At 42.1% G+C, this 22,164-nt stretch overlaps 1 protein-coding gene across 2 annotated transcripts in view; it reads right to left on the bottom strand.

Annotated features, from left to right (window-relative positions):
- The window catches only part of LOC118369714 (protocadherin-15-like), a 269,223-nt gene that overhangs the window by 181,252 nt on the left and 65,807 nt on the right, over window positions 1-22,164 (bottom strand). For both annotated transcript variants that reach the window (XM_052498598.1, XM_035754342.2), the window contains exons 5-6: window positions 2,155-2,315; window positions 1,105-1,260 (exon numbers count right to left, since the gene is read on the bottom strand). In XM_052498598.1, coding sequence (XP_052354558.1) covers window positions 1,105-1,260; window positions 2,155-2,315 — 317 coding nt within the window. The remainder of the gene's footprint in view (window positions 1-1,104; window positions 1,261-2,154; window positions 2,316-22,164) is intronic.

The following is a 22,164-nucleotide window of genomic DNA, read 5'->3' as shown; positions in this document are numbered from 1 at the left end:
GCAAACTAGCTGCATTTTATCTGTTTTCTATTGACATTTATTTGTATAAATCCATTAAAAATTTAGCTGATTCTTGATTTCAACTGGCTGAGAAAAGCTGCCTGCCTGTCTGTCTCATCCTGATCCCCAACACGTTCATTACTTTGCGACAGTTGGAGATCGAATTTGAATACTGAAACAATGTTGCAAAAGTTGGAGAGACAGACAGCAAGGTTTATACACATTTCTGCTGTTGAAAACTAAATGTTAGTCTAAAAGAAATGTGTCTATGCTTTTTATAGTGGAGATCAAGATTATAAATTGCCTGGCTGGGTTGATGAGATAGCTGATTACGCAGTCAGATGGAACAGAGTAAATAGGCATTTTAACGTTGTAGATTTAGCCGGTGGTAACTTGTAGAATAGACACCGGCTGGAACTGCGGTTTTAGCCATTCAGCATTAGACCCACCCGTTGGTAAATAAAACATGCACACACTAGCATCGTTGAGCTCTCTGGGTTAGATAGGGAGTATGGTGGCATCTATATCAGGCAGAGAACACAGACAGGAACCCCATGTTTCACTGGGAACGCATAACTAGCGTGATACCGTCCATGCGTCAGAGCAATTTCATGCAATAGAGGAAGAACAGATATCCAGGAGATCTAAGGACCTGCTATTGTTTTGTTATTCTCGGAAGCTGCTGCCTAATATGCGTAGAATAGCTGTTGTCATGTTTTACTCTGTCTCCATGCAGAAGGCGTAAAAATAAGATGTGGAACTGAGTGCAAAATACTCCTGTTACTGCAGAGTAGCCTAGTCTACACTCTATTCCACTGTGCCTACATCAACAAAGCTTTGACTCTTTAACTAGGTAGGTCCTTAATTTCAATGATGACCAAACCTTGACCTTTCTTTGTAATTGAAAGAATGAAGCATTAATGTACTACATAATTGCTTCAACGGTAATCTGTATAGGAGTCACTGTCTGTAAGGCCTCTGGGCTTTGCTGACCTCTGTGGGAAGGGTCATGCCAGGCTGAATTACTTACCCGGGGCAGAAAGATATGCTCACTAAAGCAAAAAGCAACAATTGTTGTAGTAACTCTCTCTCCCTCTCGCTCACCTCGTTGACGGCCACATAGTAGCGTGGCTGCTGAAAGCGAGGTGTGTTGTCGTTTTTGTCCCTGACTACAATCCGGACCTCGTGAAGAATCACTGTCCCAACCAGCTCACTGGTGCACTGGACCTTCACCACGATTGTAGTGATAGAGGAAGGGGGCTGAGGGTGAGAAAGAGAGTGAGAGAGTGAGAGAGAGAAGAGAGAGCAAGAGAAAGAAATACAAGAATTCAACCAATTCAATAAACCAATGATTATGCAATCATCTTTGTAAAATACATTGTCACACTGCTCGAACACACTCAGTAGATGATTAGTTCCAAATGTTTCCAACACAGCCACATAAAGAATGATTTTCTACCTCACAGTGTCCTGGGATTTTACAGACTGAACAGGGAAGTGGTGGATGGGCTCCAAGACAAGGAGGCAGAGGTTACAAATCAATCCAACAGAACTGATTTTTCCTTACAATGAGGAAATTGCAGTGCAATCAAACCAGGAGCCTCAAAACAGTGAGATCTGTATAGCACTTCAAACTTTCTTGGACTTGTTTTGATACCAGTATTTAGAGTGGCCAAACTGTTCTCGTTGTGAAAAACAGTTAAACATTGATGAACCTTTCCAGCATGCAGCAGGCCTGTCTTATTTTCTCAAATCAATAAGACTAAGTGGTGTTGTCCATTAGTTCACTCCAATTAGGGCAGGGGTGGTAGGGTTAGGGGAAAATAATAAGTAAACCATATTCAAAAATATATGTATATGGGGGATTGGAAATGATCCAGGCAATTACATTGATGGAAGCCACAATCTATCTGCAATATCAATTCTACCCCCCAACCCATGAATTAAAAAAAAATATATATATAATAAAATAATTGTGTGGTTTTGGAATATCAATGCGTTTTGGAGAGCTTACAATGTATTTGCATACAATTTAAGTATCAGTGGAACTGTGTATGTGTGTGTGTGTAGGCAAGTGTGCCTGTGCTTGCAATTTTTTAAAATGTAAAAGCCTTTTCCTCTACTAACAGTATCCAAACCCAGGTCCATACTCACATCTCTGTCCAGGACACGTCCGGTGCTGTTGAGGAACAGTCTCTGTCTGAGGGGATCCAGGATGACCCAGTAGGCATAGTTGTCAAGCAGGATCAGAGAGATGGTCCTGTCTGGGTCCTCTGCTCTCCCGTTGATCTGCATATTCTCCACCAGAACTGTGCCTGCACAGAAGAAGTATGTTATATTGTAATTTAGCATAACACTTTTATCCATTGCAACTTAAATTAATTTAACAGATTTATGTCCAGTATGTCACCCATGCAAACACCAAACCGTTAACGCTGGTGTTGCAAGCACTATGCCTCAACTAACAGTTACACAGCAGCATAATTATCAGGGTCCACATACTCTCCAAAACATCTGAATCCCTTTGTGGAGAAAGCTACATCATAGCTCACCCCAGGCATGACCAAATTCTGTTCCTCAAGAGCCACTTAAGTTTTAGATGATTTTCATCCTTGTTTTTGAATCAGGATTAGAATGATTAGAATCCGACACTGCAGTACTCGAGCACTGGCCAGACATTCTCTCTCTCTGCTCAGATGCCTCTAGAAACACAGCCTTGGAGTTCTGGGCTTGGAATTGGCTGGAGGAAACCAACCAATTGTGTCTTGTTTGATTGGCATGCTTGTTAGGGTACCATGACTCCACCACAAAACCTTCTGATCTTGTTAATGTGGAGCCACCTTTTGAAAAAAAATTGCAAGACAAAATACATATACTCAGAAGTAATGTAGCAAGGCATATGCAGTAATCTCTGCTTGCATTTACAAAACCAGTCAAAGATTTGGACATATCTTCTCATTCAAGGGGCTTTCTTTATTTTGTACTATTTTATACATTGTATAATAATCGTAAAGACATCAAAACTAAGAAATAACACAAGGAATCATAAAGTAACCAAAAAAGTGTTAAACAAAACAAAATATATTTCATATTTGAGATTCTTCAAAGTAGCCACTCTTTGCCTTGATGACAGCTTTGCACACTCCTGGCATTCTCTCAACCAGCTTCATGAGGTAGTCACCTGGAATGCTTTTCAATTAACAGGTATACCTTGTTAAAAGTTAATTTGTGGAATTTGTTTCCTACTCTTTCCTAATGTGTTTGAGCCAATCTGTTGTGTTGTGACAAGGTAGGGGTGATACACAGAAGATAGCCCTATTTGGTAAAAGACCAAGTCCATATTATGGAAAGAACACCTCAAATAAGCAAAGGGAAATGACAGTCCATCATTACTTTAACACATGAAGGTCAGTCAATACTGAAAATATCAAGAACTTCGAAAGTTTCTTCAAGTGCAGTCGCAAAAACTATCAAGTGCTATGATGAAACTGGCTCTAATGAGGATCGCCACAGGAAAGGAAGACCCAGAGTTACCTCTGCTCCAGATGATAAGTTCATTAGAGTTAACTGAACCTCAGATTGCAGCCTAAATAAATGCTTCATAGAGTTCAAGTAACAGACACATATCAACTTCCTGTGTTCCGTTTAAATTCTTCAGCCTTGCGCGACGAAAGCCCCGCCCTTTGTACTTCCGTTTGATTTCAGCATTCAGCATCACTGGTAGTGAAGAATCGGAAGTACATCTCTTAAAATAAGTGTTGGAAATCCAAACGTGGATCACATTAAAATAATCCAGCAATCTCAATTGCTTGGGTATTATCGTCTCATTCAATTTATTTATTTAAATTGTCGGACATACCTTTCTAGGTTCTTCCAATTAAATGAGACACCTTAAACTTTGCAATAGTAACCTAGATGAACCAACTTCCCAGGTGAATTTAAAGTTTAATTCCCAGATAGCCTATACAGGTTTGATTATTCATTGCATTTGATCAATCAGTAAAATCTGATTAAAATCATCTTTGCAGCTCCCAATATATTCCAAAACCAAACTGGAAAATTAGGAAAACATTTTTTTCTTTCAAAATGTTCTAATAATGTGCAAGCAATCAGAGGGGGTTGCACATTATGAGGCTGCAAATGGATTGATCTCTGACCTAATTATGCCATTAGTGGAAAAGCAGACAACAACGCTTTCCAAAATCAACCATCGGACGCAGGCCTCGTAAAGGTTCTCTCCAGTCTAGCCCTGATGTCTTGCCACCCAAGATTGGCATCTGTCCAATACCGCAGTGCACAGCTGAAGCACAAGCAGGTAATGGGAGACATAAAGGGACAGAGGGAGAGAACCTGCTAGCTATGGAACTGCGATTGAAAACTGAACAATTAAATGTAATTGCAAAAAAGTATGACGATGAACAAGCACAAGCTCTTCAACAAAATTGTCTTCTACAGGAAGAAAATCATATGCTACAGGAACAACTCGATTTAGTCAAAACTAAATACGATGACGTTCACGCCAAACTAGATACATCTGAAGAGTTATGTACAAACAGGAGCGCTCAACTTGATAACATGCATGCAGTTTTGTTGAACATTACTCAAAGTAACACGGTTCTACTCAAAAATGCTGCAGACCAAAGACGATCAGTTAATGAACACAATGACAAAGTTGGATGACAAATCAGCAGAACTCATTGAAGTCGCTGACCAAATGAATGATGAGAGAACTCAGGTGATGAAGATGGAATTATTGATTTCTAAGCAAGCAGAGGAAATATCATCACTGAATCTCTTGCTCCATACTCAAGACCTCTATCTGCAAACCATGACAGATAAGTTTGAGACGGAAAGGAGCAAGTGTGACACTCACGTGTCCAAAATCAGTAGTCTAAGCGCTCAAGTGGACTCCGCAATGCAGCAGAATACCACCCTTGGGTACCATCTGGAGGAACTGACATAGAGGACGCGTTGGATGGCTACCCGAATGCTACGGTTTCTGACAGGGTTTACCTGTTGAAGCAAACGTCGAATAGACATGTGACAAGGTTCATTCGTCTACAACAGCAACACGTGCTAAATGACTACGCTAAACTTGGCACAGCTTTAAAATTAGAATTCAGTGGTTCCGAGACTCGCAAAGACGATAGTTCACTGGCTAACACCGTCAAACAAGCTAGGAACGAACACCCACAAGCTTACTATCATAGGCTTCGTTCAGCTTACAATGGCCTACTCACTGAAACAGGCATGGAAGACCTGTTACCTTTTAAACAAATGTTCCTGTCGAACATGTATCCTACCTTCATTACCTACTTGGGCCCTGCCGCCCACGTTGGCTTGCCTATCTTTCAACTCAGAGAGCTTGCAAGCGCAGCTTTTGAGGCATCAAAAGTTCACAACGCTAAGAGCCCTGACCACTCGGTTTTGAAATTTGACCAGGAGCACTAACTCCAGTTAGAGGGTGCATTATCAGGTATTGGAGCGTTGAGAGATGACGCACAACAACAGTTCAAATCAAATCAAATCCAATTTATTTATATAGCCCTTCGTACATCAGCTGATATCTCAAAGTTTCTACCACGAAACCATGATTCCAATAACCTCCACGGTCGAAATAACTGTAAAGTACGTCGCCATCAACATAACTACCGCTACAATCGACCTGTCCGCTATGTTCCTGCACCCAACCCACAAAAAGTGTCAGAGCACAAGGGTAACAAAGGGTTGAAGCACGATCAAAACGTCGACCAATGTTCTCCAGCAGTTCCACTACGGGAAGAACTGAAGCGAGAACGATTTGAGAAAAGGACTAGACGGGGAATTACCGGACACAAGGTCCGCAGGAATTAACACGCATAGCAAGGACGTTAAAGTTCTAATTTCTCCCGTTCTCATTCAAGACCCTATCCAGGGCCCACTTGATCAAGAAACAAGACCCCGGGCTTTGTCTTTAGACTCTGATACAAAGGTTGCGAAGAAAAAGGTAAAACGCTTCGTTAAAGCGAAGCCCACTCAAAATCAGAAAAGTCCATCTGCTTCCACCTTGAACAGAAATGGCACATCACGTCGTTGCGAACGACCACTCCACTTTGTGGGGAATATGTCCACTAACCACAAATCTAAACGGCCATACCTGGAAACAGCCCTGGAGGACTGCTTAACTTGTCATGCGCTAATCGATTCGGGTGCAACAATATCACTCATCTCTCAAACATTGTTTGATGATCTCAAAAAGGCTTTGAAACCAACTAAACGTTGGTTAAAAGTGGAACGAGGCGACAGTACACTTCGAGGGGTCACTCAGACTACCTCGCCTCTCACACTGAGAGTCATGCTGAAACTACACTTCCAGGACGTATCACTCGTTCACCATGTGTATGTTACCTGCCTCGAAACTGTAACCGTGCTACTTGGAGCAGACTTGATGGATCAGTTACTCCCATTGACGGATTGGAAAACCAACCAGGTATTGTCACAGGCCACCATGCCTTCTCCACTGACCACACTGTCTTCCCCTAACGCTAGCTGCAATGCAGTCATTCACAAGGGGTATCTGTCGAAAACACCCCTTGGGAAAAAGATGTTTAAAAACCTCTTGGGGCAGAATCCGAGGAGATATTACGATATCTCGACACATTCAATCAGCCAACCTGATTGACCATTATTTTCATGATTTCGAGCCAGCTGTCTCTGTGAATAAGCAACTTCCTCGTCGTGCAAAACAGTAGTTGAGATTAAGTTCTCCGGCCCTTCGGACACTTCCGCAAGCACTGTGGCCGTCTCAGCAAGAAAAACATTGATACTCTAATTCCGATGATACACCTTCCGCTTTGTTGGGGACTGTCACCCCTTACAATGTCACTAATGGCATCAGACCAGCAACTGACCCAATGACTCCCACTGGTGAAACACTTTGTAATATCACAGACCGATATCCTCATCTCAGTTCGCAGGTACTGAAGAGGTTGCCACATGCGGATGCGGTGGTGACTGACATGCCTCTACAGCCACTGAGCGTTTTGAAGCACAAACACCAGAAGATTTGGTTGAAAGGTTACAGCCATTCTCATAACAACGCGGCCACTGACAACTCGTACATAGGGTCCGACCTTTTCGTTTGCGCCTCAGACACCAACACCACCCGCTGGTGGGGGGGTCCCAAGACACAAAGGGAAAGAATAGTAGCCCAGACCCATAATGAGCCTCATCGAGGCCTGTGGGGGGGTCGGGACTACGGACAACACCGTATGAGGCCGCCAGAGCATAAATTAAATCTAGTTGCAAGCTTTCCCTATGAGAACAGTGAGGAGCAGACAGGCCCCTAGACGGGGATTATCTTAGAACACATCTAAGATAGTACTGAGGTATAACACACTGGTCGTAAAGGAAGTCCAGTGGACTTGTCCACCTCCAAAACAAATGGCAACAATAATCATTCCTTGCCATGTGTAGGTTCAACTACAATACAACTAGTAAAATGCTCCAATCATTATGTTCCAGTAGTATAATATTTCAGAATAAAATGGTAGGATAACTGGTCCCTTTGAGCACCAGTACCAATACCAGCGACAGTCAGTCTAGCTACAATCAGTAAGAAGGTTAGAGACCTAACCAATCAAATTACCCTTGACAATAGTGACATAGCGAGTCACTCAGAGTGCAACACGTGGAAGGGAATCTCCAGTGCACTCTTCCAATGGTTAACACACATGTCACTAATAAATAGAATCCTCCATTCAGGAGGAAAATTATTGGAATCATTAAACACGATCACACCACGTACGACTGGTCCAATACTTAAAGAGTACTTCCGTCGTGAGGTTAGCTCCTCCGTGGATAACATAGCTATGAAAGAGACTTCATACCTATCACCACTACAATAGTGGAAGACACAGTGACGTGTAGTAAAAACTACTACAGACTCCCTCGACACCAATTCTGACTGACTTTCAGGCATTGACCTGAAAATTGCCTGACTACGTCAGACTCATTCTGAACAAGTGGTAATCTGCAAGCACACTTGTGTAAGCATAAATGCACATACACAACGGAACATACAATTAGGATTTATGCTCGGACCACTTAAGGGTCCAAAATACCAGTGCCTACTCACCAGTTGTTTTCCCATACCACAGGTCAGTAGGAAAACCCTAGATATGGCATTAGAGACAATGCCATGATAGTCATTTTGCCAGAACATTGGACTTATTTAGAATACAGTCCAATTAGATTATTTTTTTGTGTGAGAACTATATTTTGTATATCTTTTGTTTATGCTTTCATTCCTTTTCGGTTCAGTTCCTTTGACACTTAGGAAGTGATAGAGCCATAAACAAAGACCCATACAACCATCACTTAGTGCCACAACGCCTCTCATTGGGGAACAAATGTAATTATATATATTTCATGAGTGTGTGTGCGTTGTTAACATCTGCCTAAATTACTGCCCAGATCATCCAGTCCGGACGACGCCCAGATCATCCAGTCTGGACGACGACCAGATGACGGGTCCGGAACGGCGACCCCAAATCCGGATACCCACGGCCGATCCTTGTGGCGGCATGCCCGGCTGTCAGGGAGCCTACCAAGGTAAACCACCAGAGGGGGGGGACCACAACGGCGATCACCAACCAGGACTTCCCCTGGCCCTCCCTGGGGTACTTTGCAGCTTCCAGGGAACCTACCAAGGTACATCACTAGAAGGGACCGCAACGGCGATCACCAACTGGACATCAACTGCCATCCTTGTGGTGGACTGCTCCTCTTTCAAAGAAGCCTACCAAGTTCAACCACCAGAGGGGACTGCAACGATGATCTACAAACTGGACATCACGTGTTCAGGATTTTATGTTGATTTGTAACCTGCAGGAAAAACAAGATCCAAACCACCAGGGGGGGTATGTCATGACGTTGGCCACTGAGTATTTTTTTTAAATATATATATTTCACCTTTATTTAACCAGGTAGGCTAGTTGAGAACAAGTTCTCATTTGCAACTGCGACCTGGCCAAGATAAAGCATAGCGGTGTGAACAGACAACAACACAGAGTTACACATGGAGTAAACAATAAATAATGAAGTCAATAACATAGTAGAACAAAAAATCTATAGACATTGTGTGCAAAATTCATGAGGAGGTAGGCAATAAATAGGCCATGGGAGTGAATAATTACAATTTAGCAGATTAACACTGGAGTGATAAATGATCAGATGAACATGTGCAGGTAGAGATACTGGTGTGCAAAAGAGCAGAAAAGTAAATAAAATAAAAACAGTATGGGGATGAGGTAGGTCAATTGGGTGGGCTATATACCGATGGACTATGTACAGCTGCAGCGATTAGCTGCTCAGATAGCAGATGTTTAAAGTTGGTGAGGGAGATAAAAGTCTCCAACTTCAGCGATTTTTGCAATTCGTTCCAGTCGCAGGCAGCAGAGAACTGGAAGGAAAGGCGGCCAAATTAGGTTTTGGCTTTAGGGATGATCAGTGAGATACACCTGCTGGAGCGCGTGCTACAGATGGGTGTTGCCATCGTGACCAGTGAACTGAGATAAGGTGGAACTTTACCTAGCATAGACTTGTAGATGACCTGGAGCCAGTGGGTCTGGCGACGAACATGTAGAGAGGGCCAGCCGACTAGAGCATACAGGTCACAGTGGTGGGTGGTATAAGGTGCTTTAGTAACAAAACGGATGGCACTGTGATAAACTGCATCCAGTTTGCTGAGTAGAGTATTGGAAGCTATTTTGTAGATGACATCGCCGAAGTCGAGGATCGGTAGGATAGTCAGTTTTACTAGGGTACGTTTTGCTGCGTGAGTTAAGGAGGCTTTGTTGCGAAATAGAAAGCCGACTCTAGATTTAATTTTAAATTGGAGATGTTTGATATGAGTCTGGAAGGAGAGTTTGCAGTCTAGCCAGACACCTAGGTACTTATAGATGTCCACATATTCAAAGTCGGAACCTTCCAGGGTGGTGATGCTAGTCGGGCGTCCGGGTGCAGGCAGCGAATGGTTGAAAAGCATGCATTTGGTTTTACTAGCGTTTAAGAGCAGTTGGAGGCCACGGAAGGAGTGTGGTATGGCATTGAAGCTCGTTTGGAGGTTAGATAGCACATATAGCATGTCCAAGGAAGGGCCAGAAGTATACAGAATGGTGTCGTCTGCGTAGAGGTGGATCAGGGAATCACCTGCAGCAAGAGCAACATCATTGATATATACAGAGAAAAGACATCAGGGTTGGCAGAGTGTGCTAAAGCAGTGAGTAAAACACACTTAGGGAGGAGGCTTCTGATGTTGACATGCATGAAACCCAGGCTTTTTCGATCACAGAAGTCAACAAATGAGGGTGCCTGGGGACATGTAGGGCCTGGGTTTACCTCCACATCACCCGAGGAACAGAGGAGGAGTAGGATGAGGGTGCGGCTAAAGGCTATCAAAACTGGTCGCCTAGAGCGTTGGGGACAAGGAATAAAAGGAGCAGATTTATGGGCGTGGTAGAATATATTCAGGGCATAATGTGCAGACAGGGGTATGGTGGGGTGCGGGTACAGCGGAGGTAAGCCCAGGCACTGGGTGATGATAAGAGAGGTTGTATCTCTGGACATGCTGGTTATAATGGGTGAGGTCACCGCTTGTGTGGGAGGTGGTACCAAGGAGGTCTCAGAGGTGTGAGGAGTGGAACTAGGGGCTCCATTGTAAACTAAAACAATGATAACTAACCTGAACAACAGTATACAAGGCATATTGATATTTGAGAGAGACATACAGCAAGGTATAAAGTAATCGCAGGTGTTGATTGGGAGAGCTAGCTAAAACAACAGGTGAGACAACAACAGCTAGTCAGCTAACACAACAACAGCAGGTAAAATGGCGATGACTAGGCAGAGAGGGTTGGATTAACTATACACAGAGACTGAGTTCGCGGCTGGGGCCGACAGATAAAACATAGATAAACAGAATGGAGTACCGTGATTAATGGACAGTCCAGCAGGCATCAGCTATGTAGCCAAGTGATCATAGTGTCCAGTGGGCAGCAGTAGATGGAACAGGGAAGCCCCCACTACGCTAGCACGCGGGCGACACAGCGTTTAAAGTTAGTAGCCCGGGGGTGGTAGGGGGGGTCTGCTCAGACGGAGGCCGGTTGAAGGCACAGCGGATTTATATTCGTCGGCAGACCAGTCGGGGTGGTGTGGCGGGGGGCCGTGTCGACAGAGAATCCAAGCCAGATGGCGAAAGAGGTATTGTAGAATTTAGTTTGCTAGCAGGGAGATGTGCCTGGCTCACGGCTAACTGGTGCTAGCTTCGTGGCAGTGGTGTTAGCCAAGGTCCAGAGTATAGCAACCCCCCCCGCTTCAACTGGGCTGCTGTGGTCAGAGGTCGTAAATTCCTGAGAAGACCCCATAGACACACAGTTATAGAGAGTAGTTTTTCATGGAGACAAAGGAAATCCTTCCACCTCACAGAACTTGAGGTATGAACAAATGTCATGTTCCGGAGAAAGCGTAAAAGATCGTTGAAGAATCCAGCTACGAACTGGTCCGTTTGTCACAACTTGGGAAGTTCATGGGAGACGGTGTGGCCACATTACCATAACGCTGTTTATATAATAGCCCCAGATATAAGGTTTACATCTAATTGTTGTATAAGATGATTGAGTGAGTATGATACTGTTTACACAATTTTACAAATGTGATTTTGGACTGTTTAATGAAGGAAAACTCAAAAAGGGAATTGGATTTGAACTAAATCAGAGGACCGCCCCTGAGCCCAGTTAGGGTCAGACATTCTGGGACAGCCCTTTTCTGCCATTCTGAAAAAAACAAGAAATTATCACCAGACCATGTTTTTCCGCCATTATGAGGGGGACAAAAGGTGGCAGACCATTGCTGAATCTTTTAACCATACCACGTGGTTAAACTCTTAGACTATCGAATGCACCAATTTGTAAGTCGCTCTGGATAAGAGCGTCTGCTAAATGACTTAAATGTAAATGTAATGTAAATGATACCGACAGAATGAGAAGTCTTTGATATTAAATACTAGTCTGCAGCTAGGAATTTGGTATCATTGAACGTGAAGAACGACAACCGCCAAAACATCCATTCTATAATGAATGTCAATTTGAACTATCCCCTCTAACCAAGACAGAGAGAGAGAGGGAGAGAGACGGACAATTCTACGAAAGACAAAAACTTTTCACCAGCGATCAAGACGACACACTGAGCGTAAATATATATATATATATTGATTGCAATTGTTCCCGAATGAGTGAACGTTCATGTGAAAAGAATTAGCATTTTAATTGTTATAATTATCACTCTGTAGTCACTTCTTAGTCGACCCCCACTTCTCATTTATCTAACAAGCCGCCATGCTGGTTCAGCCCACTAGGGCACATTTTCCATTATTACATTTACCTTTGTTTGTTTGTTTCTGTGAATTACTTACTTACTTAGTTAGTAATAAATAAATTATTTAAGACAATTGATGTATGGATGACTCATAGTGAAGACTAGGATCAATTTACGACGTTTGGAATGAGACTAACGTGAGGTAAAGTAAATAATTCATAAATTCGTAGACTAATTGATCAGATAAAATATCTGAAAAGTTATTTTAGGAAATGCTAACTTTGTAATCTGAATATTTTTCCTTAGTGCCCCGATTTCATAGTTAATTAGTTACGTGATTAATCAGTTGATCGCATAGCAACTAATTACAGAGAATCTTTGATCAAAACTAGCAGTCTTCAGTAAAGACACGACACCAGCTAATTCTAGGGCTACAATACATCCTTTTCCAATTGGCCTGGACACTTTATTGTCGACACAGAGCCCCGCCGATCCAACACGACTGGACTGCCGACGTGATCGCCCGATGTGGTCTCAACAGTCTATTCTGTTAGATGTCGCCGAAGAACCATCTTCTAGCCCCGGCCTGCTAGCTTAGCTTTTCTGAACACTGTGTCCCCTGCTCGCCTAGCATAGTAGTGACTGCCGAACAGCACCCTGACTAATCTATTGCTGCTCTTATGACCCTATGATCACTTGGCTACACAGCTGATGCCCCCTAGGCTGTTTCAATAACATGGTACCTCATTGTGTTTACCTGCCGGCCCCAGCCTCCTGTATGTACCTAACTGACGCGCTCTGCCCATTCATCGCCATTTACCCGTTGTTGTCTTAGCTCTCCTGATCAACACCTGTGATTGCTTTATGCCTCTCTCTGATGTCAATATGCCTTGTCTACTGCTGTTTTTCTAGTTTTTCTAGTTTTATTTCACTCTAGAGCCGTCAGTCCCGCTCAAAATGCCGGACTGACGTCCCACCCCACACATATGCGGAAACCTCACCTGGCTTAACTAAAACTAAAATGCAAATGAATTACTTAAAAATCATACAATGTTATTTTCTGGATTTTTGTTTTAGATTCCATCTCTCACAGTTGAAGTGTGCCTATGATGAAAATTACAGACCTCTACATGCTTTGTAAGTAGGAAAACCTGCATAATCGTCAGTGTATCAAATACTTCTTCTCCCCACTGTGTGTTATGGATATTTTAATTACACAGTATTGTCATGACATGCCCTGGGGGGTGGATCATAGACCTAAACAGGGACAGTCATGTCATGTGTGTTTCATTTGGTGATCTCATGAAGAACAGGAAACACACATAACTGTAACTCTTAAAGTGTATATTTCCCAGCTGTCAGATTTCCCACGTTGGAATAGCTACAATTCTATAGACCATTAGACCATACAACTGTAGTGTTTGGCTACACGGCTGGAAATGGTTCAACTCTGAAACTATCTATCACTGCAGAATAAGAGCAAATCTTAGACGTATAATTACTAGTCTGCAGCTAGAAATGAAGTATGTCTAGAATGAGAATACTGACAACCTCCGAAGCAACTATTCTATGAGAACATTTCTGAATGGTACTCTTAAGTATCCATTCTAACCACCTACAACCATGAAAGACTTTGTGACTTCTTGGAAAGTTAACCAGAGACTCTGATGAACTTTACAGAACGATCAAGGATTCCAACAGAGAAGACAACAACGACATACGGGCGTAAATATATAAATTGCAATTATTCTCGAATGAGCGGCATTTCATGTGCAAAGGGTTAGCATTTCAATGAATATAATTATAGACGGTGTGTAGTGAATCTATTTTGTTTTTCATTTCTCAGTCCCCACCCCTTTCCTTTGTCTACCAAGTGGTCATATCGGCTTAGCCCTCTAGGGACTTTTCTATCATTGTTAGTAACCAATATGTATTGTTTGTTATGTAATTCTGTGTGATTATCTAATTAGTTAGTAAATAAATAATTAAGCCAATTTATATATTGCTGATGCATTATGGACAGGGATCATGCAGATAACTAAGAATTTTAAGGCGTTTGGAATGAGAAGTGATGAGGTAATAATTAATTAATAAAAGACTAAGTGATCAGATATTAAAATATCTGAAGAGTTATATTTGTTATCTCAACATTTTCCGTGGTGCCCCGACTTCCTAGTTAATTATTGTTTACATGATTATTTAAACACGTAATAATTAAACCTAGAAAACTGATTTGATATAAAATAACAGTCTTCACATTTAATGATAGTCACAGACATGACAGTATAAAACATTGTATTTCACGCTTTAATCAAATGGCCTAATGCAGTAACATACAGGAAGGAGGTTCCAGGGAAGTCAGAGGATTATTAACGATCTACATTTTCCCCATTAAAGTGTATGCTCCATGTTTGGAGCACTGCATGTTTGATGCAGCTGTGTTGCAATCAAGAGGACACACCATTATCTCCTGCTGACTTGGACACAACCCCATTTGAATAATAGATCTTTAAGAATTTAATTTAAAGTGGGAGACAGGGACCCGTGCAGGTTCATTAATCTCAAAACAATGCATTTTCATACTTTCGCTTCAGTAACTTGAGAGGGACATCTTTTCGGAATATCTTGGTCATAAATTATACTGCAGATAATATTACAGAGGGGGATGGAGCCTTGTTGCGTTATAATGTTAATTACACTTAAACTTTGTAGAGAAAGTAAAGCAATGGCAAAAGCAATGGCTTTCACTATTTCTGTCAATGGAAGATTCATGCACTTCTAGTCACTTACTCTATCAAAACTCACACAGGAAAGAGGTCATGTTGACACACTCACACAAGTAAACTTCTGCAGGTGGTGAGAAGCCTTGCAAAAAAAAATCGTGCAGAAGTTTTCCTACCTATGGGTTTTTCTCCACTGAGCATTTAATCTATTTCAGACTTCACAGTGTGACCAGCCCACTGAGGAAGGGCAGAGGACTCACTTTTTTTCATTTGACATTTTAGCAGATGCTATTATCCAGAGCGACTTACATCTTAACATCTTACCATAGCTAGGTGGGACAACGACATATGACAGGAACAGAAACTTCACTTTTCCTCAATAAAGTAGTTATCAGCTAAATCAGTGCTAGAAGGGGAGGAGTCAAGTGCAAGTGTTGGTTCATTGGGGTGTCAGGCCAGAGAAGAGCTTGTGCTGGGCTGAGCGGGAGCTGCCATCCCGTAGGGGTGGGAGAGCCAAGAGAACAGACGTGGCAGTACGGAGTTCTAGGGTAGGGGTATAGGGTTTGAGCATAGCCTGAAGGTAGGGAGGGGCAGTTCGTCTTGCTGCTCCGTAGGCAATCACCATGGTCTTGTAGTGGATGTAAGCTTCGACTGGAAGCCAGCAGAGTTTGTGGAGGAGCGGGGTAACATGGGAAGGTTGGGAAGGTTGAAAACCAGGTGACATTTATTCTAAATATCAAAAGACACTCTGCAGAACCATGCTACTGTACCAGACAGGGCTGATATTGCAAATCAAATAGATTTCTATTTCAGAAGCTATGGGAAGGTACGTCGGTGGAATTACACTTTACTATACCTTGTATGGATCTAATAATAATGGTGATAACATTTGTCCTATTAGGATTTTTTTTTTTGCATTTCCCACTCTCCGTGAGATGCTCTCAGAGAGTTGGGTCACAGCCAGGGATCAGCCATTATTGCCAATGACCCTGGAGCAATTAGGGTTAAGTACCTTGCTCAAGGGTACATCGACACCTAGTCGGCTCAGGGATTCGAACCAGTGATCTTTCAATTACTGGCCCAACGCCCTTAATCGCTAGGCTACCTGCCACTCATATGAGGATATGTTTCAATCAATAGCTATGTAATTATCTAATTAGTATTTAGTTAACGGACCGTTTTCTCTAATTGATAGACCAGGCGCTTTGTGTGAGTTCTGTAGATATTGAATATATATCCTCAATATATACCTTTCATAAGGTGTAAGCCTTGATGACTCATAGCAGAGTTTCTAGACTCACAATATCTTAGACCTTAGACCAATATAATCAATCACAGGATAATTTTAGTACGTGCTGAGGTTTACCAAAGGCTTTGAAATTAGTGGGGGAAAAAATCTAAAGATTAGCGAAAAACAGATCCATAAGCATTTAATTTGTTTTGTACTGACGTTGAACCGATTGCAGGTTTAATTGTGTTTGATCTTTGAAAGAATACAAGAAACATGATATTTTCTATGCAAAAAGCACAAAATAACTTAACTGAAAAGTAATTAATGTCCTCAATCAAGTGAAAAACACCATGCTGTAAGAACCAATCCAATACTCTGACTTTTCAAGACCAGGATTATTCTATAAGAGGCTGTGTATACCTGACATGGTGGATCAAACTCTGTGTTCAAAAGGATGTGTCAGTGGCTGAGGTTTGGCTCCCACCGCTTGACCCCTACAGTTTCACACCCTGGACCCATCAGCACCCATCAACCAAGCGTGAATCGGGAGAGTGAGCAAAGCTGAACACAAACACACTCATACAGTTCACACAGAGTCGAGATTTGCATTAAGCGGTTCATAAGTTACATGGATGGAGTTGGGGGAATGGGATGGGAGGTTGGGGGTGGAGGTACACTTATTTTCTATTTTATTTTCCTGTTCATATTTCATTTATTAGCATAACGTAGTATGTACTTTATTTCTTAGTTTTTTCTTCTTCTTTTGACTGGCAGCCTATGGGTACATGTTTTATAAACTTGTCATTTGAAATGGATAATGTGCCTGTAGCCCACCCAATAAAAAATCACAAAACAAAGAAAGAATTTGTAAAACAATACAGGAAGTGCCAGTACAGAGACGGTGTGTGTGTGTGTGTGTGTGTGTTGTTGTGTGAGTGTAAGTATGTATGAATGTGTGGGTAGAATCCAGTGTGTGTGTACTGCATAGAGTAAGTGCAAGAGAGTTAGTGCAAAAAGGTGTCAATGCAGGTAGTCCAGGTAGCCATTTGATTAGCTGGAGTGGGGCAAAAAAGTAAAAAAGTAAAAGTATTTAGTCAGCCACCAATTGTGCAAGTTCTCCCACTTAAAAAGATGAGAGAGGCCTGTAATTTTCATCATAGGTACACTTCAAGTATGACAGACAAAATGGAAAAAAAATCCAGAAAATCACATTGTAGGATTTTTTATGAATTTATTTGCAAATTATGGTGGAAAATAAGTATTTGGTCAATAACAAAAGTGTATCTCAATACTTTGTTATATACCCTTTGTTGGCAAAGACAGAGGTCAAATGTTTTCTGTAAGTCTTCACAAGGTTTTCACACACTGTTGCTGGTATTTTGGCCCATTTCTCCATGCAGATCTCCTCTAGAGCAGTGATGTTTTGGGGCTGTTGCTGGGCAACACGGACTTTAAACTCCCTCCAAAGATTTTCTATGGGGTTGAGATCTGGAGACTGGCTAGGCCACTCCAGGACCATGAAATGCTTCTTACGAAGCCACTCCTTCGTTGCCCGGGCGGTGGGTTTGGGATCATTGTCATGCTGAAAGACCCAGCCACGTTTCATTTTCAATGCCCTTGCTGATGGAAGGAGGTTTTCACTCAAAATCTCACGATACATGGCCCCATTCATTCTTTCCTTTACACGGATCAGTCGTCCTGGTCCCTTTGCAGAAAAACAGCCCCAAAGCATGATGTTTTCACCCCCATGCTTCACAGTAGGTATGGTGTTCTTTGGATGCAACTTAGCATTCATTGTCCTCCAAACACGACGAGTTGAGCTTTTACCCAAAAGTTATATTTTGGTTTCATCTGACCATATGCCATTGTCCCAATCTTCTTCTGGATCATCCAAATGCTCTCTAGCAAACTTCAGATACGCCTGGACATGTACTGGCTTAAGCAGGGGGACACGTCTGCCACTGCAGGATTTGAGTCCCTGGCGGCGTAGTGTATGATGGTAGGCTTTGTTATTTTGGTCCCAGCTCTCTGCAGGTCATTCACTAGGTCCCCCCGTGTGGTTCTGGGATTTTTGCTCACCGTTCTTGTGATCATTTTGACCCCACGGGGTGATGAGATCTTGCGTGGAGCCCCAGATCGAGGGAGAATATCAGTGGTCTTGTATGTCTTCCATTTCCTAATAATTGCTCCCACAGTTGATTTCTTTAAACCAAGCTGCTTACCTATTGCAGATTCAGTCTTCCCAGCCTGGTGCAGGTCTACAATTTTGTTTATGGTGTCCTTTGACAGCTCTTTGGTCTTGGCCATAGTGGAGTTTGGAGTGTGACTGTTTGAGGTTGTGGACAGTTGTATTTTATACTGATAACAAGGTCAAACAGGTACCATTAACCTCTTGAACCTCTGGGGGCAGTATTTCATTTTTGGATGAAAAACATTCCCGTTTTAAACAAGATATTTTGTCACGAAAAGATGCTCGACTATGCATATAATTGACAGCTTTGGAAAGAAAACACTCTGACGTTTCCAAAACTGCAAAGATATTGTCTTTGAGTGCTACAGAACTAATGCTACAGGCGAAACCAAGATGAAATTTCATACAGGAAGTGAGCCAGATTTTGGAGGCGCTGTGTTCCAATGTCTCCTTATATGGCTGTGAATGCGCAAGGAATGAGCCTACACTTTCTGTCGTTTCCCCAAGGTGTTTGCAGCATTGTGACGTATTTGTAGGCATATCATTGGAAAATTGACCATAAGAGACTACATTTACCAGATGTCCGCTCGGTGTCCTACGTCGAAACTATTGTGTAATCTCCAGGTGCGTGCATTTTTCCATTTTGAACAGAGGAGAAACCAAACTGCAACGAGTGATTTATCATCGAATAGATATGTGAAAACCACCTTGAGGGTTGATTCTAAACAACGTTTGCCATGTTTCTGTCGATATTATGGAGTTAATTTGGAAAAAAGCTTGCGTTGTAATGACTGAATTTTCGGGGGGTTTTCTTAGCCAAACGTGATGAACAAAAGGGAGCGATTTCTCCGACACAAATCATATTTTTGGAAAAACTGAACATTTGCTATCTAACTGAGAGTCTCCTCATTGAAAACATCCGAAGTTTTTCAAAGGTAAATTATTTTATTTGAATGCTTTTCTTGTTTCTTGTCTCATTGCCGTCTGTGATCAGTTCTACCACCATCGTGTCTTCAGAAAACTTGATGATGGTGTTGGAGTCGTACGTGACCACTCAGTCGTGAGTGAAAAGGGAGTATAGGATGGCACTAAGCACACACCACTGAGGAGCTCTGTTTTGATGGTGATTGTGGCAGATGTGTTTTTGTCTACCCTTACCACTTGGGGCGGCCTGTCAGGAAGTCCAGGATCCAGAGAGAGAGAGAGGTGTTCAGTCCCAGGGTCCTGAGCTTGGTAATGAGCTAGGAGGGGACTATGGTGGTTAATGCTGAGCTGTAGTCAATGAACACCATTCTTACATAGGTATTCAATTTGTCCAGGTGGGTGAGGGCAGTGTGGAATGCAATAGAGATTGCGTCATCTCTTGTTCTGTTGGGGCAGTATATGAATTGGAGTGGATCCAGGGTGTCTGGGATGGAGGTGTTGATGTGAGCCATGACCAGCCTTTCAAAGTATTTCAAAGCTATAGATATGAGTGTTCCAGGGCCACTAACCCTCCCATGTCCCTTAGATGACACTGAAACACTATATTCTAGTCTTGTTCGTGTTCTCATTCAAGGCAGAGGGCACAAGATCCAAGGGTGAGTTAAAAGCTAAACAACTTCATTGTGGCCAACCAACACCAGCTATATCGCTCGTTAAATTTTCTATAGGGTATCGCCCTCTGCATCACATCCCCAACATCTAATGAGAGACTTTGACTTTCATCGTTACAGTAAATATGTTCACATCCATGAAAGTGGTATTGATGAGGACTTTTAGGGTCTCTATTCACGGAACCAGTGAGCATCCCGCAGGTTAAATCTGTTCGGAGAGGTAAAGCCTTCTGATTAGCTTTGTGTTGTACGTAAAGCTCTGTCACACTCTCAGTCCAGACAGTGTGTGACAACAAGACTTAAGACGTGCTCTCAACAATGCAAGCCTATTAAACATTGCTGCAGACATAAAATCTTAAGGAGAATGCAGATAAAAATACAAGTGCTCTCTCTCTCTCTCTCTCTCTCTCTCTCTCTCTCTCTCTCTCTCTCTCTCTCTCTCTCTCTCTCTCTCTCTCTCTCCTCCATTCAGTTGTGAGTAACTGGGAGGATTGTGTGATTATTTTTCAGACCTAAGCCTCAACTAGAGAGACCGAGGCTGATGAAGCTGGCCTAATCTCCACTTCAGCCTTGCCACAGCTGCACCATGGATGTCAACGAGCTTCTTACCAGTTTTAAACAAATCAAAATATATTTTATATTTGAGATTCTTCAAAGTAGCCACTCTTTGCCTTGATGACAGCTTTGCACAGTCTTGGTATTCTCTCAACCAGCTTCATGAGGTAGTCACGTGGAATGCATTTTAATTAACAGGTGTTTCTTTCTCAAAGTTATTTTGTGGAATTTCTTTCCTTCAGCCAATCAGTTGTGTTGTGACAAGGTAGTGGTGGTATACAGAAGATAGCCCTATTTATCACAACCCCTCTCCACCATAGGTGCTAGGGCATTCAGCTGCTCAGCACCCAGGCTCTGGAATGTACTCCCCCTACACATACCACATGCAATTATCACATTCAAAAACCTCCTCAAAACAAACCTCTTCAACGATGCTTATAGGCTAGCATCCATGATTGACTCTGTCCTACCACCCTCTTCTGTGCTTTCCCAGTTCCCTATGTATCCCTGTGTGTGTCCCCAACCCAAACCCTTACCCTAAACTGAGATCTTATCTTCTTCCCAATCTCCCTCCTGTTTCATCTGGTGCTTTGATTTTAAATTGCACATTTAAATGGTGCATTTGATTTTATGTACTGTACTTGATTTTATGTAGGCCTACTTTTAATGTAAGATGTCCTTGAGTATCTTGAAAGGCGTTCCCCAAATAAAATGTATTAATATTATTACACAAGAGACACCCACATCAACGCCCGCCTCCAAGACCCAAATCTCATTCTCAGTTGCATTTCCTAATGAGGACAATTGAAACCGAGGCTGAATCAGTAAATTCAGCCCCCTTCTCAAGGGAAGTATCTACACACTGATTTTACAGGTAATTTAGAAAATAATCTCTGAGGAATGAGATCCAATAGTGAAATGAAGATGACCTATCCCTTTAATGATTACTCAGTCTAATGAGAGGATTAAAGCTGCAATATGTAACTTTTGGGGCAAATTCACATAGATCTGTCATTCTCATTGAAAGTAAATCCAAGAAGCGGTAAATCTGTTCTAGGTGCATTACTTCAATGCTTTCCGTTCTGAAGTTTCGTTTTTGTGTATTTTACTTTCTGTTTTGTACACCAGCTTCAAACAGCTGAAAATATATATATTATGGAAAATATATTTCACAGTGGTTTAGATGGTACAATTACTCTCTACAATCTACTTGCTTGTTTTGTCACATAAACTGAAATCAACGAAAAAATAAAATACATTTAAACTTTTAATCCGTATTACTTGTGTGACCATGAAACTATTAAAATAAAGTAATTTCTTGAGATCAGATTTTCCAAGCAGCTAATACAAGGGGATGCTGTTCTTGTGAAAAGTTACCCCAGGATTTTCTTAGAGAGATGCAAATCCAAAATGACAATACACAGAACATTTTTAAATCTAACGTGACAATGCTCAGACACTCGGGGAGAGGCAATTGGATAATGCAACTGGGGCTGAGAATTCACGTCAGAATCG

The sequence above is a fragment of the Oncorhynchus keta genome, chromosome 36, assembly GCF_023373465.1.
Source record: "Oncorhynchus keta strain PuntledgeMale-10-30-2019 chromosome 36, Oket_V2, whole genome shotgun sequence".
NCBI lineage: Eukaryota > Metazoa > Chordata > Actinopteri > Salmoniformes > Salmonidae > Oncorhynchus > Oncorhynchus keta.
Note: the sequence above shows the minus strand (reverse complement) of the source record. Positions and strands in the feature narration are given on the sequence as shown.